The 24487-nt window shown below is 41.9% G+C and overlaps 1 protein-coding gene across 5 annotated transcripts in view; it reads left to right on the top strand.

The window, feature by feature from the left end:
• The window catches only part of LOC121001740 (myosin-binding protein C, fast-type-like), a 607494-nt gene that overhangs the window by 472103 nt on the left and 110904 nt on the right, over positions 1-24487 (top strand). For 3 of the 5 annotated variants that reach the window (XM_040432949.1, XM_040432934.1, XM_040432941.1), the window contains exons 2-3: positions 18191-18268; positions 23845-23874. In XM_040432949.1, the coding sequence (XP_040288883.1) occupies positions 18191-18268; positions 23845-23874 (108 nt within the window). The remainder of the gene's footprint in view (positions 1-18190; positions 18269-23844; positions 23875-24487) is intronic. The other 2 variants (XM_040432959.1, XM_040432966.1) reach the window with 1 other exon arrangement.

Below are 24487 nucleotides of genomic sequence, written 5' to 3'. Positions count from 1 at the left end.
CTGTGTAACTTTGAGGTTAGCCAGTGGCAGCTCATGCGTGACACCTGCCCTTTGCTCAGGCCCTTTGAGGAGATCACTTTATTTGTCAGTCGCCAAACGTCATTCCACTGATTCATGTCCTGGAACAGATGCTGCTAAATCTGGCTGGCCAGGGGACAGGAGACGTGTCGACTACATCTGACGGCCACATGAGCCCTGTGGGGGCTGAACTAGTGGAGCACAAGCAATGCGTAGAGAAATGGGTGTTTTTTCTACACAGGTGAAAGGAGAAGCAGGAGCAGCCAAAGGAGCTAAAGGGTGATAAGGAAGATGAGGCAGAGGACCCAGACACACCGTGGTAGTATGCAGTGGAGATGGAAGCAGGCAGTCCCTCAGAGTCACTTGGCCCGATGCATGCTCACTTGCTTGCGTAGTGACAGCTGAATTGTCAACATTCGCCAGAGGGATGACTAATGGTTCTCCATCATGTTAGACCCTCGCTACTGGTCCAAAATGGGGACCTTTTTTACACCTGCTGAGAAGGAGGACAAACTGAATTACTATCGAGACATCCTATGAAGTCAGTCTGCCACTGACGATGAGCGCCATCGCCCATCCTCATGCAGGTCTGACCGGGGGGACCCTCTGCGCTCATGTTCCACTGCCAAGGCTGCTGGGGTGGGCAGGAGCAGTACGAGCTCCATTATCAGCAACTTTAGTCTAGAGTCAATAATGAGCATTTTTCTTCACAAGCCTACTGAAGAAACTACTCACCAGCATCAGCAGGTAGAAATAGAGCAGAACCTGAACCAGCAGGTTGTGGCATACTTGGAGTACACCCTGCCACCCCACATCGAAGATCCCCTGGACTACTGGGCAGCCAAACTCGATTTGTGGCTGCAACTGGCCGAGTTTGCCCTGGACAAGCTTTCCTGCTCGGCTAGCAGTGTGGCATCAGAGTGGGTGTTTAGTGCGTCGGGGGCCATAGTTACCCCAAGGAGAACTCGCCTGTCCACCCGAAATGTGGAGAAACTAACCGTTGTGAAAATGAATCAGGCGTGGATCAGCCAGGATGTTCAAACACCAATGCCTGATGCATATGACTAGATCATCCATGCTGCCACACCAACACTACATGGTGCCACACTACACTGGCTACCTGGTTCAGCTACTACTCTGATGCTGCCACCCACCTGATGCCACACCTGCTGCCAGGTGCTCCTACTGTCAGCCACCATCTTCAACTGGTACTGGTATTGCCCCCCCCCCCACCCCCACCTATCTACTCTGTCACTGGGCCACTCTGTGGTCTCCTCATGCTGCTGGCACCTCACCACTCTGTGGTCTCCTCATGCTGCTGCCACCTCAACACTAGGTCTCTGGGCCACTCTGTGGTCTTCTCATGCTGCTGCCACCTCGCCACTATGTCACTGGGCCACTGTGACATTGTGGTGATGTGGCAGCAGCATGAGGAGACCACATAGTGGTGAAGTGGCAGCATCACTCTGTCGGGGGGTTCTACTTGTATAAGCGTTTTAATAGAACAGGTTCTGTAGACATCCATGTGGAATCAGCTGAATACGGTGTAAAAGGAGTGCGCTTCTTCTTGACGCTAACATCGACCTGTAAGGCTTAGCTCACACTTAAGTTATTTGGTCAGTTTTGGCACCGTAACTTCCCAAAATAAGCTACGTGTGCAGTGATTCTAAGAGCGACGCCTGTCATGTGCGTGTCATACTGACTCACAGTATTGTTTCCCTACCACAGCAGACTCCCTATGCGTGTTACTGCAAGGCACAGTGTTCTACACCACTATACAGGCTCTCTGAAGCCAGAAAATAGCTGTTTTTTAACGCGATTCGCCACAAATAAATTCGGATCGAATCAAATCTTTTTAGAAAATTGCACACTGATCGAATCGAATTTTTGAGAAATTCACTCATCTCTAATAACTATGATCAGTATGGTTAGTTGGAATAAATAATGGTACCTTGTAAACGAATATGCATATTACTATAGAATGGCATTCACAACTGTTCAGTGAGTCATTTTATGGATCTTTAAGGGCAAAATGAAGACCACTAGTTACGTTACAATATCAACAAAGACAAGAATTGACATTGGGATTTTAAGAAAAATATTGTGTTCCTCAGTATAACATTCCTGATGGTTATCCTGAAGACCACTGATGAAAACCATGACACAGTGCCGGATCTGTTGCATGACATTGACGGCGACCAATGGACTTCAATGACTTACAGTATAATGAAGTCTGTTGGGTTTTGCCAGTTTCTGCATACCAGCCCAGTTTATGCCAAAAGGGCATTGTTTTGGAAAATGTTGCGTGCATGGGACCCTATGAACATATTTGGTGTATGAGCTGGAAGCTTTCCTGGTATTTGTGTTGAATGTGTTCACAAAGTGTAGCTAGAGCCTCACTTGATGGCGAACTGAACAAAAGGACACATATGTCAATAAAGCCATAGTTTGAGCATAAAGAAAGACATATTTTAATTCATTTTAGATCTATTTAAGAACAATTGATTGCACCTCACTTGATGATAGGATGTGGCTTATCAGGGAAGGGTGTGCCTTTGCATGGCCATCAAGCGAAGCTCTGGTTACACTTTGTGAACACAATCAACATAAATACCAGGAAAGCTTCCAGCTCATACACCAAATATGTTCATAGGGTCCCATGCACCTAACATTATCCAAAACTATGTCCTTAGGATGGAACAATGTGCAGCAAACTTGGGTCAAAATGTTGCTGCAAAATTTTGGTACAAAGTAAGCTTACCAAAACGTGGTATAAAGTTAGACAAAAGTGTTTAGCTATGTATATTTAGCCTGACTTTACATTGCCTTTATTTTAGGGTTTGTAAATCAACCCTAATGGTTGTAAAGCAAAAACTAACCTATACCCTATTTTTATCTTTTCAATTTGAGGCCTCATGCACACGGCCGTGTTCCGCGGCCGAGAGCGGTCCGTGGTAACCCGGCCGGGATTCCTGCTGACAGCAGGAGCGCACGGCGTCATTGGTTGCTATGACGCCGTGCGCTTCATGCAGCCGCTGCTGTACAGTAATACACTCGTATAAATCATACGAGTGTATTACTGTACAGCAGCGGCTGCATGAAGCGCACGGCGTCATAGTAACCAATGACGCTGTGCGCTCCTGCTGTCAGCAGGAATCCCAGCCGGGTTACCACGGACCGCTCTCAGCCGCGGAACACGGCCGTGTGCATTCGGCCTTAGGCCTAGTTCACACAAACGTATGGCTTTTATAGTTTTTTGCGGTCCGTTTTTCACGGATCCGTTGTTCCGTTTTTGAGTTCCGTTGTGTTTCCGTTTCCGTTCAGTTTTTCCGTTCCGTTTTTCAGTATGGCATATACAGTATACAGTAATTACATAGAAAAAATTGGGCTGGGCGTTTTTAATGCGGAACCATTGAAATGAATAGTTCCGTATACGGACCATATACGGAACACAAAAAAACGTCCCGTACACTCGCAAAAAAAACGATCGTGTGAACTAGGCCTTAAACTGCTGTGAGTTAAAGGAGTTTTCCGAGATTTTATTTTACTGATGACCTATGCTCTAGTTAGGTCATCAGTATCTGATCGGTGGGGGTGGGGCGCTATGGCCTTCTCTCAGCTTTTCCTACGCTGATTGATGACACGTTCATGTGTCACGTGGCCTCGGAGCAGCTCAGCCCTATTCAAGTGAATGGGGCTGAGTGCGATACCAAGCACAGCCGCTATACAATGTATGGTACTGTGCTTGGTAAGCATGGTGAAGGCAGCGATGGTCACAGGAGCGCCAGTGCCTTCTCATTTCAGCTGATCAGCAGACCCTGCTGAAATTTAGAAAAGCACCACATTGAATTTGGTGTAAAATTTAACTTGGACGGAGGAGAGGGGGAGTAAGTTGGAGGAAGCTGGGACTATACAGTTGTATGAAATCTGCATAACTTTGAGACTGATTAATAGCTTGGCATCTACTAAGCAATGGCTTTTCTAACTAGGTACCTCCATCTATAACCATCTATAAGAAGAAGCCATCAAGAAAATAATTTGTTAGCATTTGAATATTTTTCTTTCTCAAAAGCCAACAATAAATTTATTAATCGTCTATTCAAAAAGTGTCTTCAGGTTTCAAAAACTGCATGATATATAGTTACAAGCATTATAAGTTGTTATAACAATAGCTAACCACCATTTATCACCTTTTGCCAATTAACCTTACATTCTGTTAACATGGACTTTAAACATTTGTTTGACCCCCCCATATGCTATTGATGGATTGAGAAATACCATTTTAGCTCCAGTGATGTCAGTTGTGTTCTTGCATAATGGTGGTGTTAACAGACACATAACGGCTCATTAAACAGTCTACCAGCTAACAAGCTTAAGGATTTACTGAGGTGTAGACAACCAGACATGACCTTTAGCGTCTACTCTTCTTTGATTTCTCCATGCTGGTTGTGACATGTTGTCCAAAGATAGATAAAGGTTAAATAGACAATAATAACATTAGGTGTATTTATTTTCTAGTACATTTTTGTAGTAAATATATCTGCTCTTTGAAGATATTTTATAACTGTGGAAAAATCCACGACATAGGAAACTATCATTTGAGTAGGAATTGGAAATAATGTCCTACTCATTAATGCAATGTGCAATGTTCATACAAAAGTTTTTGCACATCAGTTAGGCCTCATGCACACGACCGTTTTTCCGTGATCCGTGACCGTTTTTTCATCCGTGGGTCTTCCTTGATTTTTGGAGGAACCACGGACATGAAAAAAAAATTGTTTTGGTGTCCGCCTGGCCGTGTGGAGCCAAACGGATCCGTCCTGAATTACAATGCAAGTCAATGGGGACGGATCCGTTTGACGTTGACACAATATGGTGCAATTTCAAACGGATCCGTCCCCCATTGACTTTCAATGTAAAGTCAGGAGTTAATATACCATCGATCTACGTTAGAATATACTGTCGGATATGAGTTAGATCTGAAACTCAAATCCGACAGTATATTCTAACACAGAGGCGTTCCCATGGTGATGAAGCCGCTTCAGGTTAGATTACACTAAAAGAACTGTGTACATGACTGCCCCCTGCTGCCTGGTAGGTGCTGCCAGGCAGCAGGGGGCAGCCCCCCCCTGTAGTTAACACATTGGTGGCCAGTGCAGCCAGCCCCCCCTCCCCTGTAGTTAACTCATTGGTGGCCAGTGGGCCCCCCTCCCTCCCCTGTAGTTAACTCGTTGGCGGCCAGTGGCCCCCCTCCCTCCCCTGTAGTTAACTCGTTGGTGGCCAGTGGGCCCTCCCTCCCTCCCCTGTAGTTAACTCGTTGGTGGCCAGTGGGCCCCCCCTCCCTCCCCTGTAGTTAACTCGTTGGTGGCCAGTGGGCCCTCTCCCCTTCCTCCCCCTCCTAATTAAAATCTCCCCCCCTATCATTGGTGGCAGCGGAGAGTACCGATCGGAGTCCCAGTTTAATCGCTGGGGCTCCGATCGGTAACCATGGCAACCAGGACGCTACTGCAGTCCCGGTTGCCATGGTTACTTAGCAATTTGTAGAAGCATTATACTTACCTGCGAGCTCCGATGTCTGCGTCCGGCCGGGAGCTCCTCCTACTGGTAAGTGACGCATTGCTTAATGACCTGTCACTTACCAGTAGGAGGAGCTCCCGGCCGGATGCAGAAATCGGAGCTCGCAGGTAAGTATAATGCTTCTACAAATTGCTAAGTAACCATGGCAACCGAGACTGCAGTAGCGTCCTGGTTGCCATGGTTACCGATCGGAGCCCCAGCGATTAAACTGGGACTCCGATCGGTACTCTCCGCTGCCACCAATGATAGGGGGGGAGATTTTAATTAGGAGGGGGAGGGAGTGGAGAGGGCCCACTGGCCACCAATGAGTTAACTACAGGGGAGGGAGGGGGGGGCCGGCCGCACTGGCCACCAATGAGTTAACTACAGGGGAGGGAGGGGGGGGGCGGCCACACTGGCCACCAATGTGTTAACTACAGGGGGGGGGGCTGCCCCCTGCTGCCAGGCAGCAGGGGGCAGTCATGTACACAGTTCTTTTAGTATATTCTAACCTGAAGCGTCCCCATCACCATGGGAACGCCTCTGTGTTAGAATATACTGTCGGTTCTGAGTTTTCACGAAGTGAAAACTCAGCTCTGAAAAAGCTTTTATGCAGACGGATCTTCGGATCCGTCTGTATAAAAGTAACCTACGGCCACGGATCACGGACACGGATGCCAATCTTGTGTGCATCCGTGTTCTTTCACTGACCCGTTGACTTGAATGGGTCCGTGAACCGTTGTCCGTCAAAAAAATAGTATAGGTCCTATTTTTTTGACGGACAGGATAAACGGATCACGGTCTCGGCTGCAAAACGGTGCATTTTCCGATTTTTCCACAGACCCATTGAAAGTCAATGGGTCCGCGAAAAAAAACGGAAAACGGCACAACGGCCACGGATGCAGACAATGGTCGTGTGCATGAGGCCTTAAGCAACCTTGTACTACTATTTCCTCACTTATGGTTACCTGGTATTTCTGTTTGTGTGCGTATAAGTAACTGGCATTATGGACATTTAGCTCTACTGTGCTGTCATGTATTAGTACCTTGCACTACTATTTGGTCACTTATAAATTCTGAGGACTATTGTGTGGTTATTTAAGCAATGGCTATGAATGGCTTTGCAACTAAAATAAAGGAACTTTGCAAATAATCTAAGCTCTATGTGGGTCAAAGGTTGCAAACAGAAGAAATAGAGCATCAGAAATCATTACAGGGGTTCTCTGAGACCAGAAGCCTCTGTTAGGATGGCTAAGCAGGATGCAAAAGTTACAAAAATACACTCTTTCACAGGCATTCTGGGTCCAGCACCAAGATCCCTTCTCCTCTGTTTCTGGCTCCCGCTGGACTAGAAGTGTGATGTGTCATCTACATGCATGTCATCGTGGCCAACCAACCATGCCAAAGGTCACATGCTATGCCGGAACACATCTCCATGTGCCATTGCATGTAGATGGCACACCACACTTCCAGTCCAGTGGGGACCAGAATTGAAGGGGCAAGGATCTTGGTACAGGACCAAGAGTGCCTTTGACAGGTGAGACTTTTTTTTATTTAACATTTGCACCCTGCCTGACCATCTCAACAGTGATTCAAGATTTTGGTTAACCCCTAGAAAGTTCTGATCATTTAAAAAAAAAAAAAAGTTACATTCAAGGACCTTTATCAATGATCAGGAATGATCAACATCCATTCCCAGTCATTGCCCTGATTAAACATGAAACTGATCACCCAACAAACACGCAAATGCTGGTCCATTAGATGATTGCATCTTTCGGGCAGCACAAAAAATCTGTTTTTTTTTTTGGTAACATATCCCCCCATGTAAATAGGGATGTGCTGTTTACAAATAAAAACTGTATGGGAAACAACGATTGTATTAACAATCGTTCATCCCCATACTAAAGGTGCATTCACATGATTGTATGTATTTTGCGGTCTGCAAAATGCAGATCCACAAAAAATATGGATGATGTCCGTGTGACGTCCGTGTTGCATCAGTTTTTTTTTTTGCAGACCCATTGTAATGGTGCCAATTCTTGTCCACAAAACGGATCTTTTTTGCAGGACTACAGAACAGACATGGTGCGCATTTTGCGCATCGGATGCAGACCACAAATACAGTTGTGAGAATGGTGCCCAACAATGATTGGTGTGTGTAAATGGCACCTTGTGAGCACTGATTCCCATGCTGTATTGTCAATCGGTACATGTTTGTGACCAGGAACCCCTAAAGCACCCTAAAGGGGTTGTACACTTTAAACAATCCCTTTTTATTAGAAGGTCTCCTGACAACCCCCTGATTTTATGACATCCCGCTGCAAGGACCTCCAGCAGTTAGCTGGCAGAAAATGTTCAATTTGCCAGTGTTGCCACATTTGCTGGTCTGTCTGTGTAATATATGAATCTGTTTGTAGTCATTCTCTACTCTGCCCTAAAAGATAAGGCCCCTTTCACACGGGCGAGTATTCCGTGCGGGTGCAATGCGTGATGTGAACGCATTGCACCCGCACTGAATCCTGACCCATTCATTTCTATGGAGCTGTGCACACGAGCGGTGATTTTCTCGCATCACTTGTGCGTTGCGTGAAAATCGCAGCATGCTCTATATTGTGCGTTTTCCACGCAACGCAGGCCCCATAGAAGTGAATGGGGCTGCGTGAAAATCGCAAGCAAGTGCGGATGCGGTGCGATTTTCACACACGGTTGCTAGGAGACGATCGGGATGGAGACCCGATCATTATTATTTTCCCTTATAACATGGTTATAAGGGAAAATAATAGCATTCTGAATACAGAATGCATAGTACAATAGGGCTGGAGGGGTTAAAAAAAAAATAATAATATTTAACTCACCTTACGTCACTCCGGTCCTCACATGATCCATCACCATGGTAAAAGATCATGTGATGGATCATGTGATGACCGGAGTGACGTCATCACAGGTCCTTTTCCTGCACACAGCAAAGAAGAAGACAGAAGAGAAGCCGGGCTGCGGGTGAAATGATCATTCATGCAGTACATTAAATCATTGTTTCTCGCCAGCAGATTGTGCTACACGAATAGCAATCTTCCGCCCAGAAACAATGAACCTATATGAGCATGAGTGATGCTTGTCCTCATGGTCTGGACCTTCCTAGTCATTGCCTGCTTGGTCAGCATGTGTAAATGTCAAAAAACCTGGTGAGGACCTGTCACCACAAAAAACTGTGCAATCTGAAAGCAATATGCTACAGAGCAGGATCTGAGCAGATTGATCTACAGTACAGACCAAAAGTTTGGACACACCTTCTCATTCAAATAATTGTCTTTATTTTCATGACTATGAAGGCATCAAAACTATGAATTAACACATGTGGAGTTATATACATAACAAGCAAGTGTGAAACAATTGAAAATATGTCATATTCTAGGTTCTTCAAAGTAGCCACCTTTTGCTTGAATTACTGCTTTGCACACTCTTGGCATTCTCTTGATGAGCTTCAAGAGGTAGTCCCCTGAAATGGTCTTCCAACAGTCTTGAAGGATTTCCCAGAGATGCTTAGCACTTGTTGGCCCTTTTGCCTTCACTCTGCGGTCCAGCTCACCCCAAACCATCTCGATTGGGTTCAGGTCTGGTGACTGTGGAGGCCAGGTCATCTGGCGCAGCACCCCATCACTCTCCTTCATGGTCAAGTAGCCCTTACTTTCAAAGTTTTCCCAATTTTTCAGCTGACTGACTGACCTTCATTTCTTAAAGTAATGATGGCCACTAGTTTTTCTTTACTTAGCTGCTTTTTTCTTGCCATAATACAAATTCTAACAGTCTATTCAGTAGGACTATCAGCTGTGTATCCACCTGACTTCTCCTCAACGCAACTGATGGTCCCAACCCCATTTATAAGGCAAGAAATCCCACTTATTAAACCTGACAGGGCACACCTGTGAAGTGAAAACCATTTCAGGGGACTACCTCTTGAAGCTCATCAAGAGAATGCCAAGAGTGTGCAAAGCAGTAATCAAAGCAAAAGGTGGCTACTTTGGAGAACCTAGAATATGACATATTTTCAGTTGTTTCACACTTGTTTGTTATGTATATAATTCCACATGTGTTAATTCATAGTTTTGATGCCTTCAGTGTGAATCTACAATTTTCATAGTCATGAAAATAAAGAAAACTCTTTGAATGAGAAGTTGTGTCCAAACTTTTGGTCTGTACTGTATATACCTATATATTTTGGTAAAATATTTGGTAAAACCTGCAATTTATACATTTATATATCTGTTTTTCTCACCTCCTGTGAATACCAGTTCAATAGGAGGTGTTCTCAGTGATTAATAGCATTGTGTGCATAAGTGTACATAGAGCGATAGCTGTCAGTAACTGATAACACCTGCCCCCTCCTGTACCGATAGGTATTCACAGGAGGTAAAAAAAAAGCTAAGATATAAATGTGTAAATTACAGGTTTTACCAAATATTTTCCCCAAAAATATATATCAATCTGCTCAGCTCCTCCTGCTCTATAACATGGTGCTTTCAGATTGCATTGCATTTCTGGTAACAAATCGCATTTAAGACAATGTTGAATGTTTGAAACATAAAAAATATCATCCTATCTGTACATTGTTAGTACAGGATATATGTGCTAAATGGGACTAGTTCTTACAGTTGTATAAAATAGTGAAGTCTGGCCAAACATAGCCAAAGCAAGCAGCTAATTATATCTTGGTTGCATGCTTAATAAACTGTTATCCAGGTCCATGTGTCTCAATTAGTCAAGGACCCAGAAAGGCAGCAATCTGAGAAGGGGATTAAAAGGTCAAGCTGTAGTCAAGAAGGAGGTGGCCCATTTAAGGAAGATAAGGATTCAGGTGTGGGTTCTTTAATAAGTGACCAATAGACTGGATTAATATTGGCCATTTGAAACTCCCTCTCACAAATGTATGTGGTAGAATAAGACTCATACTCCATACTATCACTAGAGTGAGTAGAAAGGGTTAATGAGCAGTGTCTCGAATGGGAGATGATGAGAGGAGTTCATAGTAGCATAGGAACGGTGACAGCAACATGAGAAAGCAACATCACCTCCTGACAACTTTATAAACTTGTTTAGGTGCGCAGTAGTGACCTTTCATTCATAGCTGCTTGTATATTTAAGGATATTCTTACACATTAATTGTGGGAAAGGTAGCCGACCTTGGTGGGTGACGATATACAATAGAACAGAGTTAATTAGGCAGTCAAGAGACCATCCATTTGAGAAGACTACTTTCTTATCCAGACACTATTTCCTGTGACAAATCTTCACTTCCACCATGTATTATGCATACTAGCAATCTTACTACCTTCATACTATCTTCTTTTAAGATCATTCCCTTATCCAGACCCTATTTCATCTGACAGACTTTTGGGCACGTGTGCGGCCACTCCATTCATTTTTATGGGAATTCTGGAGAAAGTGGAGCACTGTTCTCCCATAAGGGGCTGCAGAGGTGACCGGAGGGGGGGGGGAGCGGCAGGGGGTACGGGGTCCCACCAATCGATAAGTTAAAGTAACCAGAATACCCAGAAACAAACCCCTTATTAAAATATAACTTTTAAAGATACCAATTAAAACCGCACATTATTATCAATATTCACTCTAGTTTTAACACTCCAATTGTGCCAATATATCAATTTGGGCTACTATTAATCTAGTAACTGGTGGTGTGTTCCACAGTGGAATGCGGTGCCGGTGACAGAACTCCGGTAGGAGTGTTAATTGGAACCATCACCAACCATCACGATCAAGGCTTTTTCTCTAATTGTAGAGGTTGATTACAGGGTTTGTGTTCCACAGGGGAACGCGGCTTTTTCTCTAATTGTGGAGGTTGATTACAGGGTTTGTGTTCCACTGGGGAACGCATAGCCTTAAAATATGGAAGAATGTATCTAGCAACTGGTGGGGCATTCCACTGTGGAGCGCAGCGCCAGTGACGTACTTCCGGTAGGAGTGGCCGGTCAAGAAATGTGAGGTTTTAATTGGTATCATTAAAAGTTAGATTTTAATAAGGCATTTGTTTCTAGTCAGTGATAAATAATATATACAACCTCTAGGAATCTGGTGATTTAACCAGAATACCCCTTTACAGTGGCCCTGAAAAATTCCTAAAAGTGACCCCAAGTTGTAGGCGAGTCCAGATTGACAGAAGGCAGGGCAACACAAGTAGGCAGAGACAACAGAAGTAGTCAGGGCCAGCAATACCGTAGTGCAGTAAAAAATACCATCCCAGCAGAACCAAATAGCACAGTGCGGCATTCAGAAAGGCACCAGTGGCTGCTGGCCAAGTGTATAAGTATCAGATCTTTCCAGGGCTTCTTGGGCTTTAGGTGGTACCTTGGACATTGGTCCATCTGGAAATTTCCCTGTATAGGGCCCGTCTGCCCCTGCCTAAACCGACATAGTATTAACACCAAGTGCCTTCCTGGCACCAACTTGACACCTCCTTTTCACCCGAAACCCAGGACACATGACCCACCAGACCCTACCGCCACCCAGAATATGCATGTTATGGCCATGCTTTTAATAGAGATAAACATTGATGAGGTAAGGTCATACAACTTACCACTAAACCACTTTGCAAGGAAAATGTGACAGAGTGCGGACAAGCGAATATGGAAATGGTCCAATAGTGATCCAGCACTGCGTTTTGCTATACCCATGAGCAAGCAATCTATTTCCATCATCAAAATAAAATTGCTTGCTCATGGGTATAGTGAGAATAGTATCAGTAGAGCTTTCAACCTCACTATATCCAAAACCAGACGGGAACACCTATATAAGAACAAAACATGTAAAAAAACAACAAATAATGACAGTTCTTTGACTCCTTACAGCCAACAATATGATAAGGTGGTAGGTATCATCAAAAAGTACTTACCTATACGATATACTGATTGCGGAACTTACTCACTGCAGGTGTCAGATTTGTAGCAAGATGTCCGGTTACCATTGGAAAACACGTGTCACTAAGTTTGTATTTAGAGCCTACAATGAAATCCAATGAAAAAATGCCTTAGTACTAAGGGTTCCTACCCATGTGGCAACTGGAGGTGTCGTTTATGCCACTACATTAGTCGCTCTGCGATCATTAATTCCCCTAGCACAGGCGCGAGATGTCCCATTAACACATTCATTAATTGTGGAACCACACAATATTATTACATGCACAATATGTCAGAAACAGTATGTGGGGTCCACAGCTAGAACTTTAAGAAAATGGATTTCTGAGCATGTCAGGAATATATCTTCCATGTCCCAGCATTTTTTGAAGTGCATCCAGGTGATCTCTCAGGTTTAAAAGTACAAGAGTGTGAACAGGTGCCTAAACCACCTAGAGGAGGAGATTGGATCCAAAAGGTACTAGAGTTTCATTGGATTCTAAAGTTAGACACATGCACACCCAAAGGGTTAAACTCACGCTCTAATATCACATATTTTTATTTGATTTTTGTGATAATTACTGCTAATAATAATACTTTTTTTTTACTGCTTATATCCTGGTATCTGAGAAGTGTCATTTATTAGTGGTATTTGCCCTTCAGGCTTTCAAGGGGTTAATACGGGTGTTCAGTATAATTTGATCCTGGATGTGTGTTTTGTTTTATCAAGTAATTGGAAGCCCCCCACCCCACCCCACCCCAGGTTCTGTCTTTAAAATGTCTGTTCGCCCATTGTAAGTTTATGCCATGATGAAGGACGACGACATGTGTAGCATGTGAATTTGCACTTTATGGATTCTTTTTAAGAAGTGATCAATAAAAACTTGTTTTATCGAGACACAGTGCTGGATTTCGCTTTTAACAGAGATGCAACTAGTGAGCTAATGCCCATGTCAAGTTTTTGTGGTACATGTTAGAATACTAACCTATATTGACACTGACTACAACATTAGGTTATGGTTACAGGACTACGTTCTACCACGATGTTCATATATGGAAGCTACAGAAAGCACTGCACCTTATGAATAGAAAGTGAGGAAAACATGGGGCTATAGCGGATTATTCTGTGCAAGTGGACGAAAGGTTTTCTTTCCTTCTAAACATAACAGCCTTCCACTTTTTAATCTGTAGCGGTTTCGAAATGATAAGTATGTGGTATATGGGTCAATCTAGGTTCAGCTGCTCATCTCTCTACCAGAATGAACGCACAGGAACACCCAACAGCTGCCTCTGGTCTTGGATATCTCAGAGAGCAGAAATAAGGAACCATGAGAGGACATGCTAGGAACTCTATCTACTTCACTGTACATAAAGTGTTTGGAACCTGAGTGCTCCACATGCATACCAGGGCTTATTTAAAACATGCTATGAAGTTGTATGAGGTAAAGAGTGGGTGAGAGCACTTATTTGAAGTGAGTGCAGTTAACATCATCTCATCTGATGGTTCAGCATTATGCTATACTATATCAGGAGCTGTCCCTTCAGAAATGTGATATGTACATTAAAATGGCTCTCTGGTACTGTCTCGGAGGAATCAATTAACAGAAAACAAGGCTTGTTAACATTTTCTAATAGAGTGTATGAATAAATGAAGAAGTAGAAACTTAGGATAATACTATGCATGCACCATTTAGCCATGGATGTATTTTTAGCAAACGATGGCCCCCCCACCACTCACACCCGGTCCTACTCCTTATGCCATGAAAAATTCATCCCACTCATAACAGTAATCAAAAAGATTGTAGCTAGTTACTGACTGTCATGGTACAATAACTGAATGCTACTAACTACTGTAAATCACTGTAACAGACATACTTTTTTTTTACAGGGGCATAGCTAAAGGCTCATTGGCCCTGGTGCAAGGGTTCAGCTCGGACCCCCCTTCCCTCAGTGCTTTGTGGCCAGGAGCAGGGAAACACATAGCCTTCATGCTGCCTGAGACAAAAATTGAAATGACCCCCCCCCATGCCAACTTCTTGACCTAACCCCTTCCCTCCAGACAGAGGTGTAACTTTACCAGCATGCACTTTCTATATTACTGGTGTCTTTTTATGCGGCACAAGGATCTTTGGGCTCACTCAGGCTCCCGGGCCCGGTAGTGACTGCTGCATCTGCACTTCCTATAGCTACACCCCTGCATTTTAAGAATCCATAGAATTTGTGAAATTAAGACTGTCTAGTCTGTGCAGCTAAAAATGATACAAATTATGTTTCAAGCAATTGTACACCATGTTCAACTGTATCTGTAAGGTCCAACCGCTCTTCAGTCAGTTCAATGATAAAAGAACAGAACACGATAAAATAATCCAGTTAGGGAACAATGGCAACTCACCAAATATTGGTCAGAGTTTGGTGGTGGCTGGCTTCACACTACGTTCTACCGTATGTCTTTTTTTAATCAAAAGAGAAATATTCCTAAACATTTTCCTTTTATGAATATGGATCTGTGCCCACTATAAATGTAAAAAGACACAGGAGAAGAGATCCCTCAAATATAGTGGGAAGAAAAATATACAAATAGGAGCTCACTCACACCAAGTATGGACTCCCAGATAAACCGAGTGCTTCAACCAGGCTCCAGTACCCCACAGCCCAAAAAAGGAGTAAATAACAATTGGAAAAACTGTTAGCACTCAAGGTATATTAAATCTGGTAATATTTATTATTTAAAATATGAAAATAAAATACTGTTGACCAATGATATAAAACAACATCTAAGAAATACAGTAATAAAAGTCACATGGATGTTATCTTACATATGAATATATACTGTCACAGTAGATTCCAATGTATACAGCAATAAATAGAGATGCTTATCTCTCCTATGGGAAACAACAGTGCATTACGCACAGAAGGAGAACAAGCTACGAAGTCCGCTATCTGGGAATCTCTGAAGGAGATAGAAGCTAAGCTTTGAAGGAACACACTGTAGATACATTTACTATTGTCTTTGTGCTGTAGTCATCAATGGGTAAAGTTCTCTGCAGTGCATATTCCAGCTCCATCCCTGAAGAGCACATTTTGGCATCAGGCTTTCTGAAATCAGGGGTGGAACAAGCTTTCTGCAACTCCTCTAAAAGCTCCATCCCTGAAGAGCACATATTTACAAGAGGCTTACTATAATCACGGGTGGGACAAGCATTCTGCATCTCCTCTACATCTCTACATGCTAAACCCCGGAAAAGGACATATTAGCACCAGGCTTACTGTAATCAGGGATGAGTTAAGTTTTCTGCAGTTCGTCTTCCAGCTCTGTCCCTGAAAAGCACATATTGACACCAGGCTTACCATAATGAGGGGTTGGTCAAGCTTTCTGAAGCTCCTCTTCCAGCTTTATCCCTGAAGAGCACATACTGTAATGAGGGGAGGGTCAAGCTTTATCCCTGAAGACTACATACTGATACCAGGTTTACTGTAATCAGGGGTTAGGTAAGCTTTCTCTAGATTTCTACCAGCTCCATCCCTGACAAATGCAGAACTGTTTTTAGTGGGTAAAAAGTAAGGAATGTGGCAAAAGGGTAGTCCCTGACTTCTTGAAAATGTTGTGTATAATACAATAGTAATAGTGTGATACTTTGTTGTGTAAAATAAAGATACAGAATAATTTAGCTAAATAGGTTTTTTGCATTTGCATTTTGCGCCAATCTTTAGAAACCCTAGCAGATTAATAATGAATAATATAAAAAGTAACTTAAAAAGACAGCAAAGACTAGATAGAGAACAAGCAATGGCTTTGAGCCATTTACTTATTTAAGCATCTGTCAGAGGGGTCTGAAATGCCTCAGTTTGCTTTTGGCCAGCCACTGCTGATCTGTATTCTTGACAGCTTTTATTTAAAATTTTCTCTCCTTCTCTGCCAGTGATCAGAGGGATTTCTGGGAGGTTTAGAGAGTCTGTCACCTGTCCCCATGTCATAAAATAAACTCACACATTTACTGTATCTTTTTATAGGGGTTGACTTGCAGTACAGTCATTAAAGGCATAAATATTAAAGGCAACACAACAGGGCATTACTGTATAGTATTAAATGTTATTGCTCTTGCTGAAGGATTCTAAGTTACCATAAAAACATCATTAGTAAGAAGTAGTAATGATAATAAACAGTGACATTACCTATCTATCTATCTACCTATCTATCTAATCATCTATCATTTCAGCTCTATCTATGTATGTAACTAGAAAGGAGCAACTAATGGTCCTTCTAGATGGACCTACTGTATTTCAGCCCATAATGAGCACTGATAACAATACAACTAGTCAATCGACACTCGTTTAAAGGCCAATGCCAAATGGAAGGGGAATGGACAATTGTAAGTGCAACTGTTCATCCTCATTCAGTATGTACTGTATATTGTCAACTGCACATTCCCTATTTACATGGGAATATGTGCTACCGACAAATATTATTATTTTTTGACCATATAAAATATCTGATCACCCAACACAGGAGCTGATCCTTATCCTGTTTACTAGCAAATGATTGGGAATAAACACTCTCATGGACACATGTTCAGCTGATCATCCAAACTAGAAATTGGCGTGGTATTAAAAAGCAGGAAGTGCTTAACCCCATATGCAGTGGTACATCTATACCGGGGGGGGGGGGCAGATCCTGCACTTGTGGTCCGCTGCTAATGGCGATCCCCACAAGTACCACAATGGACATCCTACACAGGATGGCAAATGTGTGGATGTGATAAACAGTATATATAATATAAGAAAAACAAAGACAGGTGCACTCTGTGGTCTTACTAAGCCCTCAAACTGGTGTTAAAATTGAGAGATTAGCCAACAGGTCCTACGTGAGGACATGTCTGAGCCCGCGCCAAGGTTTCTCAAGTAGCTCGGGACCTAACGCTAAACCTACCTGGGCCGTATGGGCAATACCAGGAGCCAGTGGGCGAATTACAGGAGCGCAAGGTCCGACTCAAAGCAATCTCCCAGTAACCTCCAGCATGTGACCATGCATACAATGGGAGGAGGCAGAGAGCTCTGAGCCCCACCCAAGACTGGCTGATATAGCCCGGGCCTCACATGTGCACCAGAATGCTACCTGTGGATGGAAATAAAGGCACATTCAGACTAAGAGTTTCTACACCTCCAAAAAATTCTAAATACAAACTACAAATTGGCCTGGTATTAAAAAGCAGGAAGTGCTCAACCCCATATGCAGTGGTGCATCTATACCGGGGGGTGGGGGGGGGGGATCCTGCAGCTGATCATCCACCCTTATTTATGAAATGCTTCAAAAGGCAAAATTTCTTGCTTAAAAGCATTGTCTGGCCTAGGAGCCACCAACCACAATGGTCATAACTTTTGGGCAAATAAAAAAAGAAAATCTCACCTATCCTCAGTCCCATCTATCCCATGCCCTTCCTCCATTCCCAGCCACTTCTAGTCTCCTGAATAGGGCCAAGAAAAGTGGGACCGCAGTGCAGTGAGTTTTTTTTTTAATGGCCACAGGTTACAACCATTGGTTGAAGAGGACATGCCCCTAACAAACAATGCACATGTAGGGTGAGCCACTACAATCTCTTAGCCTGACTGATGATGAAATGATATGTGATACAATACACATGCTGTATATTATGTATGGATAAATACAATATTAGTAACCTAGTAATAAAGATTTTTTTTTTGTTTTTTTGTTTCAGCAATAAAAAAAGCTCCTGGTCCTGCAAAACCAGCAGCAAAGCCTGCTGAAAAAGAGACCCCTAAAGAGGAGCCAAAAGGTAAGATTATTTAGAGATACAAACTGTATACTGTATTATTACACTGCTGCTCCAATTATGGTGGTCAAAACCATGGAGCAATGAAAAAAAAAAACTAAACAAGTTTTAATATACAGCCCTTTTTGGTTCAGTTAGATCAGGCATCCTTAAACTGCGGCCCTCCAGCTGTTGCAAAACTACAACTCCCAGCATGCCCGAACAGCCTACAGGTATCAGCCTACAGCAGGGCATTGTGGGAGTTGTAGTTTTACAACAGCTGGAAGGCCGCAGTTTGAGGATGTTTGAGTTACATTATGCCCAATATGGATTTGCAGCACCCCGCCCACCCAGGGTTGTGTTTAGTAATGCTGAGTGGTATGTTGTGGCCCTAATACTTTGTTTCACGCTGCTCCTATCTGGATACTGTCGCTCCCCAGGGTTAGGCTCCGCAGCAACAAAGGAGTTGTAGTTGGTGGAGTAAGCAGAGTACAGACTTGGTGAGGTTTAACGGTTTTCCTTGTCATCCAAACAATACTTGATCTTTCTCTTGGCTCCATCAGGCTCAATGTAAACTGGCAGTTAAACTTGAATACTTTGTTGAATACTTTGTTATCTCTCTGCTTCTGTGCTAATCTCTGGCTTCAGTCTGCTTACCCTCAGTTCAGTTTCTAATGAGAGTGAGGTATCCTGTGACCCATTTTACTGAGTAGGGTGTCTTTGGCTCTGTTTTGCCTCTCAGAAGACCTTTAATATATCAGGAATGTGCTTCTCTCTGAGCTACTTTCCCAAAGCTCTTGCAGCAGTGAGGGGAAATGCTCCATCACCAAACTGTGCTACGTCACTCTTTTGCTCCAACTCTCAACTCCACTTCTCAACTTCCCTCTCTCAACTCCTCAATTTATCTCGCCACTCCTCAACTTCCCGCAACCCCTACCTTGGTAGGAGGCAGGACTCGCCCAATTCTGCCCAAAAGGGGGAGAATGGAATGGTAAGTTCAGTGGAGTCCTTGACTTATGTCTTTCATGCGGTGTGTATCCCTAAGATGTACTGGAAGTTAGTTTTACATTTTCAATTTTAAGGTAAGAATAGTTACACTAGAGGCAGAGCTCTGTGTAGCTTAATTCTGATTACTGGTACGTATAACATAGAAGTTATCGACAACAACATCAACAACGCAACCAGCTTTGATGTACAATGAATGAATAACATGCTTGATGAAAATTTAATAAAACTGGCTATGAAATATAACTTAAGACCATGTTGTTGCTGGTTTTATTGATCAATGTAGCACTTGCTGTCCCAGAGTTATGCTTTAGTTTGTTTTTTATTTGTTGTATTTTACATGTCGTCGAATATTCATAAATTGTAAGTAGTTTTTTTGTTTGTTAGTTTTTTTGTATTGCTGTAAATGTGGTGTGTGGTCAAAACATAGCTACATAACTTGCCAGTATGTTCATGTTATGGATGTAATGTGCAAATTGTATCCACATATCTATAGAGTAGAAATCAAAGACTAATTCTATGGATTAAACTCATCCATGGTTGTATTTAACCACAAATATAAACCTGTCATAAGAGATCAGCAACTTTGATCTGAAATTTTTTATACCAGGTAATAATGATTAAAATTTCTTGTTGGTGAGACCAAAACTAGAGCAATTTGGGCCACCACACAAAAGCATTCTGAGGACTTGCTTTCCATCTAAACAGAACATGTATGTACCTATAATTGCTACATAAACTTTGTGACTCTAGTTAATAGTAATTGGCACCATAGTCGGCTCCAAATGGGACAATTTTACAAGGGAGTTCGGTTTCTGTGTATATAAAGGAAATAACTTCCTACTTAATCTGTGTGTCCATTGTAAAAGTTAAAAAGATAGAAAAAATCCTATATGCTAAATGATTCATTTATTTGAACTCTCCATGTTATTTTTTAGAGGTTATCATGTTTTCTTTTTATGGTATGTGTGTATATGTGTTTGTTGTATTTGTCAATATCCTCATTACTACAAAAAAAAAATATCTTTTAAGCTGGGGTTATCTGACAATTCTGACCATAACACCCATTGCATGACCAAAGATGAGGTCGCAGCACACCTCGCAAGTCACAATTTGCCACCACCATGACTCAGAATTGCAAAAAATCCAATATTGGTGGATTTTTATGATTCTAGGTTCACTGCAACTTGTAAGTCATGCTTTGACCCCATTTGGTTCAATAACATAGTAACATAGCAAAAAACCCCATGAGGTGGAAACCAATTTTCCTCATAATAGGGGAAAAATTCCTTCCCGACTCCAGTCGGCAATCAGAAAAACTCCCTGGATCAACTACCCTTCTCCAGAAATCTAATAACTATAACTTGTAATATTATTACACTTCAGAAATACATCCAGGCCCCTTTTGAACTCTTTTAGTGAATTTACCCTCACCACCTCCTCAGGCAGAGAGTTCCATAGTCTCACTGCTCTTACCGTAAAGAATCCTCTTCTATGTTTGTTTAGAAACATTTTTTCCTCTAGATGCAGAGGATGTCCCCTTGTCACAGTCCTGGGGATAAATAGATGATGGGAGAGATCTCTGTACTGACCACTGATATATTTATACATAGTTATTAGATCTCCCCTCAGTCGTCTTTTTTTTTTACTGAATAACCCTAATTTTGATAACCTTTCAGGGTACTGTAGTTGCCCCATTCCAGTTATTACTTTAGTTGCCCTCCTCTGAACCCTCTCCAGCTCTGCTATGTCTGCCTTGTTCACAGGAGCCCGGAACTGTACACAGTACTCCATATGTGGTCTGACTAGTGATTTGTAAAGTGGTAGGATTATGTTCTCATCACGGACATCTATGTCTCTTTATAACCTTATTGGCCTTAGCAGCAACTGTCTGACAATGGTTTATACTTAAGTTTACTGTCAACTAAAATTCCTAAGTCCTTTTCCGTGTCAGTGTTACCCAGTGTTTTACCATTTATTATGTACGGGTGATTTGCATTATTCCTTCCCATGTGCATAACCTTACATTTGTCAGTGTTAAACCTCATCTGCCACTTATCTACCCAAGCCTCTAATCTATCCAGATTCATGTAGCAGTATATTGTCCTTTTCCATGTTAATTACTTTACACCGTTTAGTGTAATCTGCAAAAAATTATATTTTACTGTGAAGCCTTCTACCCAACCCAATAGTTGCACTGCTATACAGCGATCTTTGGTCGCACAACCAGTGTCACGGTCAGGATTGTCAAGTAGCCCTAGCCATTCATTGCAACAATAAATAAGGTGACAGATTATGTTCCTCCACTGATAGGATCTTCTGTCAACTACAGAAGATAGTTAAAGATTAATAAATCCTTTAAGAGATCAATGGGTAGTTTTTGGGAGGATAAAAATGTAACCCGAAGAATAAAATTGGTTTGTCAGACGTAATCCTATATTCATGATGACACAATAATGCAATGGTGGACATTTATGAAAACAGCCTTACAACTAAAAAGGTGCTTGAGTAATTGCAACTAAAAACATGTAATGTTTTATTTTCTTCCATAAAATGAATGGTGTAATTTATCAAACTGGTGTAAAGCAGAACTGGCCTCGTAGGCCATAGCAACCAATAAGATTCCACCTTTAATTTTCCAAAAGAGCTATAAAAAATGAAAGGTGGAATCTGATTGGTTCATATGGGCAGCTAAGCCAGTTCTACTTTACACCACTTTGATAAAGGACCCCATAAACATTTTGGATAAATATTTTATTTCCATTATACTAGGGGTACTTTCACACTAGCTTTCTGGTCAGTTTTATCCTAATGCATTCTGAATGGAGAGCAATCCGTTCAGTATGCATCAGTTCAGTCCCTCTTACGTTTTTTTGCCCGGAGAAAATACTGCAGCATGCTGCAGTTTTCTTTCCGGCCAAAAATCCTGAACACTTGCCGGAATGCCGGATCCGGCATTAATTTCCATTGAAATGCATTAAGCGTTCCGGCAAAACGGATCCGGTTTTCCGTCTGACAAATGCCATCCGTTTGCGACAGAACTGCCTACCGGAATCCTCTGCCACAAGTGTGAAAGTACCCTAACTCTATAAATGTCCCCATTGATGCCAGGAGAGTGTTCTTAACAACATAAAGCATATCTAAAATCATTACTGATGTGCATGCTTTGCAATTTTGAATGTTATACCATTGTTATAATAATGCAGGGCTGGATTATAGGGCACGTAAAAGGAGTGCATTTTTACCTATAAAACTCCTCTTCAGAACAAATACCTAAAAAACTTGAGTGCTTAGTTTGAAAAAACTTTGCCCTAGAGATTGAATGTTACTGGTATATCGGCAATGTGTGGTGGTGGTGGTGATATTAGTGCACTCTGTGCCATGATACAGTACATGGTTCAATTTATGCACCGACTTTCTATTATTTAGCTACTGTTTACATCCTTTAATAAATTGTAGCTGAATACATTTTTTATATTTTCATGTAGCTTGCTTTTAAAAGGAGTAAAAGTCCTTGGGTGCATGAGGCAATGATTGGCAATGAGTGTTCAAATGAGTGCTCATTAAGCCGATCATCAGCAAAAGCCTTATTTTTAAGCCTTCTTTCAAGGGCATAATTTAATAGAGGTAGACCATATGACATATAGGCATAAGAAGCCCAGTTGGGGTTGGTCCCATTCTCTTTGCTATTGAGTGATGAGAACCTTGGCAGGACTCTCCTCAACAAAGGAGCTTCACTGATGGCAAACAATGGGGTTGGGAATTAGACCAAGGGTCAAGGAAAGGGTGTGAAGGAGAGAGAAGGCACCAGGCTCTTCCATCCTTGGCAATACAAACTGGCACCATAAGGGGGACATATATTTATTCTTCCTGTGCACCCCCTCTCTCTTATACATACACCACTGGGGCCCCCCACACAAACCTTTATCCAGTCCTGCAATAATATATTTCATTTATCTCTTTATCAGTACTAATGTAATGAATTGTCTTTTGCCAAGATGTTTTTGACATAGAATATCCATTTTTCCTGTAGGAACTACTAATGTTTGAATAATATATAATTCAAGTTTTATCTCTTGTGTCTTCAGTATGAAACACTGCAGTATGTAATTGCAGTTTTCACACAGAAGACGTGTTCTTCTGACATTGTTAATACATTAATAATATATTAAAAATGAATAGTAGAAACATTATTTAATCTTTGTTTTATGTCTGTTTCGATACTACTTGTGTGTTAGTATTATATGTGCTGAATGTGCATGGCTGCATGTCATGTGTTTTTTAACAGTCATCAGTGAAGTCATTGAAGATTCCAATGCTTCTCGGGTTGGGTGATGAGGCTGAAGAATTATTTTCAAGTTGGGTATGAATAGTCACTGATGTCACCAAGATTGAAGACAGAAAAGTTCTCCATGGCAGAAAAGAACAGATTCTTCCAAATCTTGGGCCCAGGTTATTTCCTTTTGTTCCATGAACACCATGATTCATCTTCAGGCATAACAGAATTAAATGGCATAGACCTTGTGGTATAAAATGTTCTCATTTCTACTTGTATTAATAATTTATTGTGTCAATTTTCCTTCTTTGATTTACAGAAGCCCATATTGAAGAACTTCCTCCTGATGGTAAGTGGTCTTTACAAAGGTAAATATCATATACTCTCAAACTGCTAAGAGAACTAATCAACATGAAAAGCAGAAGAAATCCAGAACTATCAAAGCGCAAAGAAAATCTGGGAAGCTATTGAAGACAATCAGAAAATGTTGACGAAAACCAAGATAATCACTAGTGTTCAAGAATCCACTATTCTTGAAATCTGGATATTGAAGCTTTGAAGACTCAAGAATATTCATTGGTCTGACAGTTATGGACATTTCCATTTTAAATGCAGATATAGACAAAATGAATTTCTTCAATCAATCTGACATACTGAGAAGAAAGATACTGGATGTTTTTCCTAGAGCTGAATTTACACAGAAAAAAATATATGAAAAAAATATTCTGCACACAACACTGACCTAGTCATTCATGATTACTGAAGCATGTGAACAATATCGTCATTGGAATCAAGATTACTAAAATTCAAAAGAGGACAATAGGGAAAATAATTAATTGCTGGTATTACATAGTTATATAATAGGCAAAAAATACAAGCCCACCGAGTTTATCTTTTTATGTTTAAACCCATTAGATCCAGAAGTCAAAAGTCACCTTTGAATGGCACATACTTATGTACTA

This window comes from Bufo bufo, chromosome 1, assembly GCF_905171765.1.
Source record: "Bufo bufo chromosome 1, aBufBuf1.1, whole genome shotgun sequence".
Lineage (NCBI taxonomy): Eukaryota > Metazoa > Chordata > Amphibia > Anura > Bufonidae > Bufo > Bufo bufo.
This window is presented reverse-complemented; position numbering and strand designations above follow the sequence as displayed.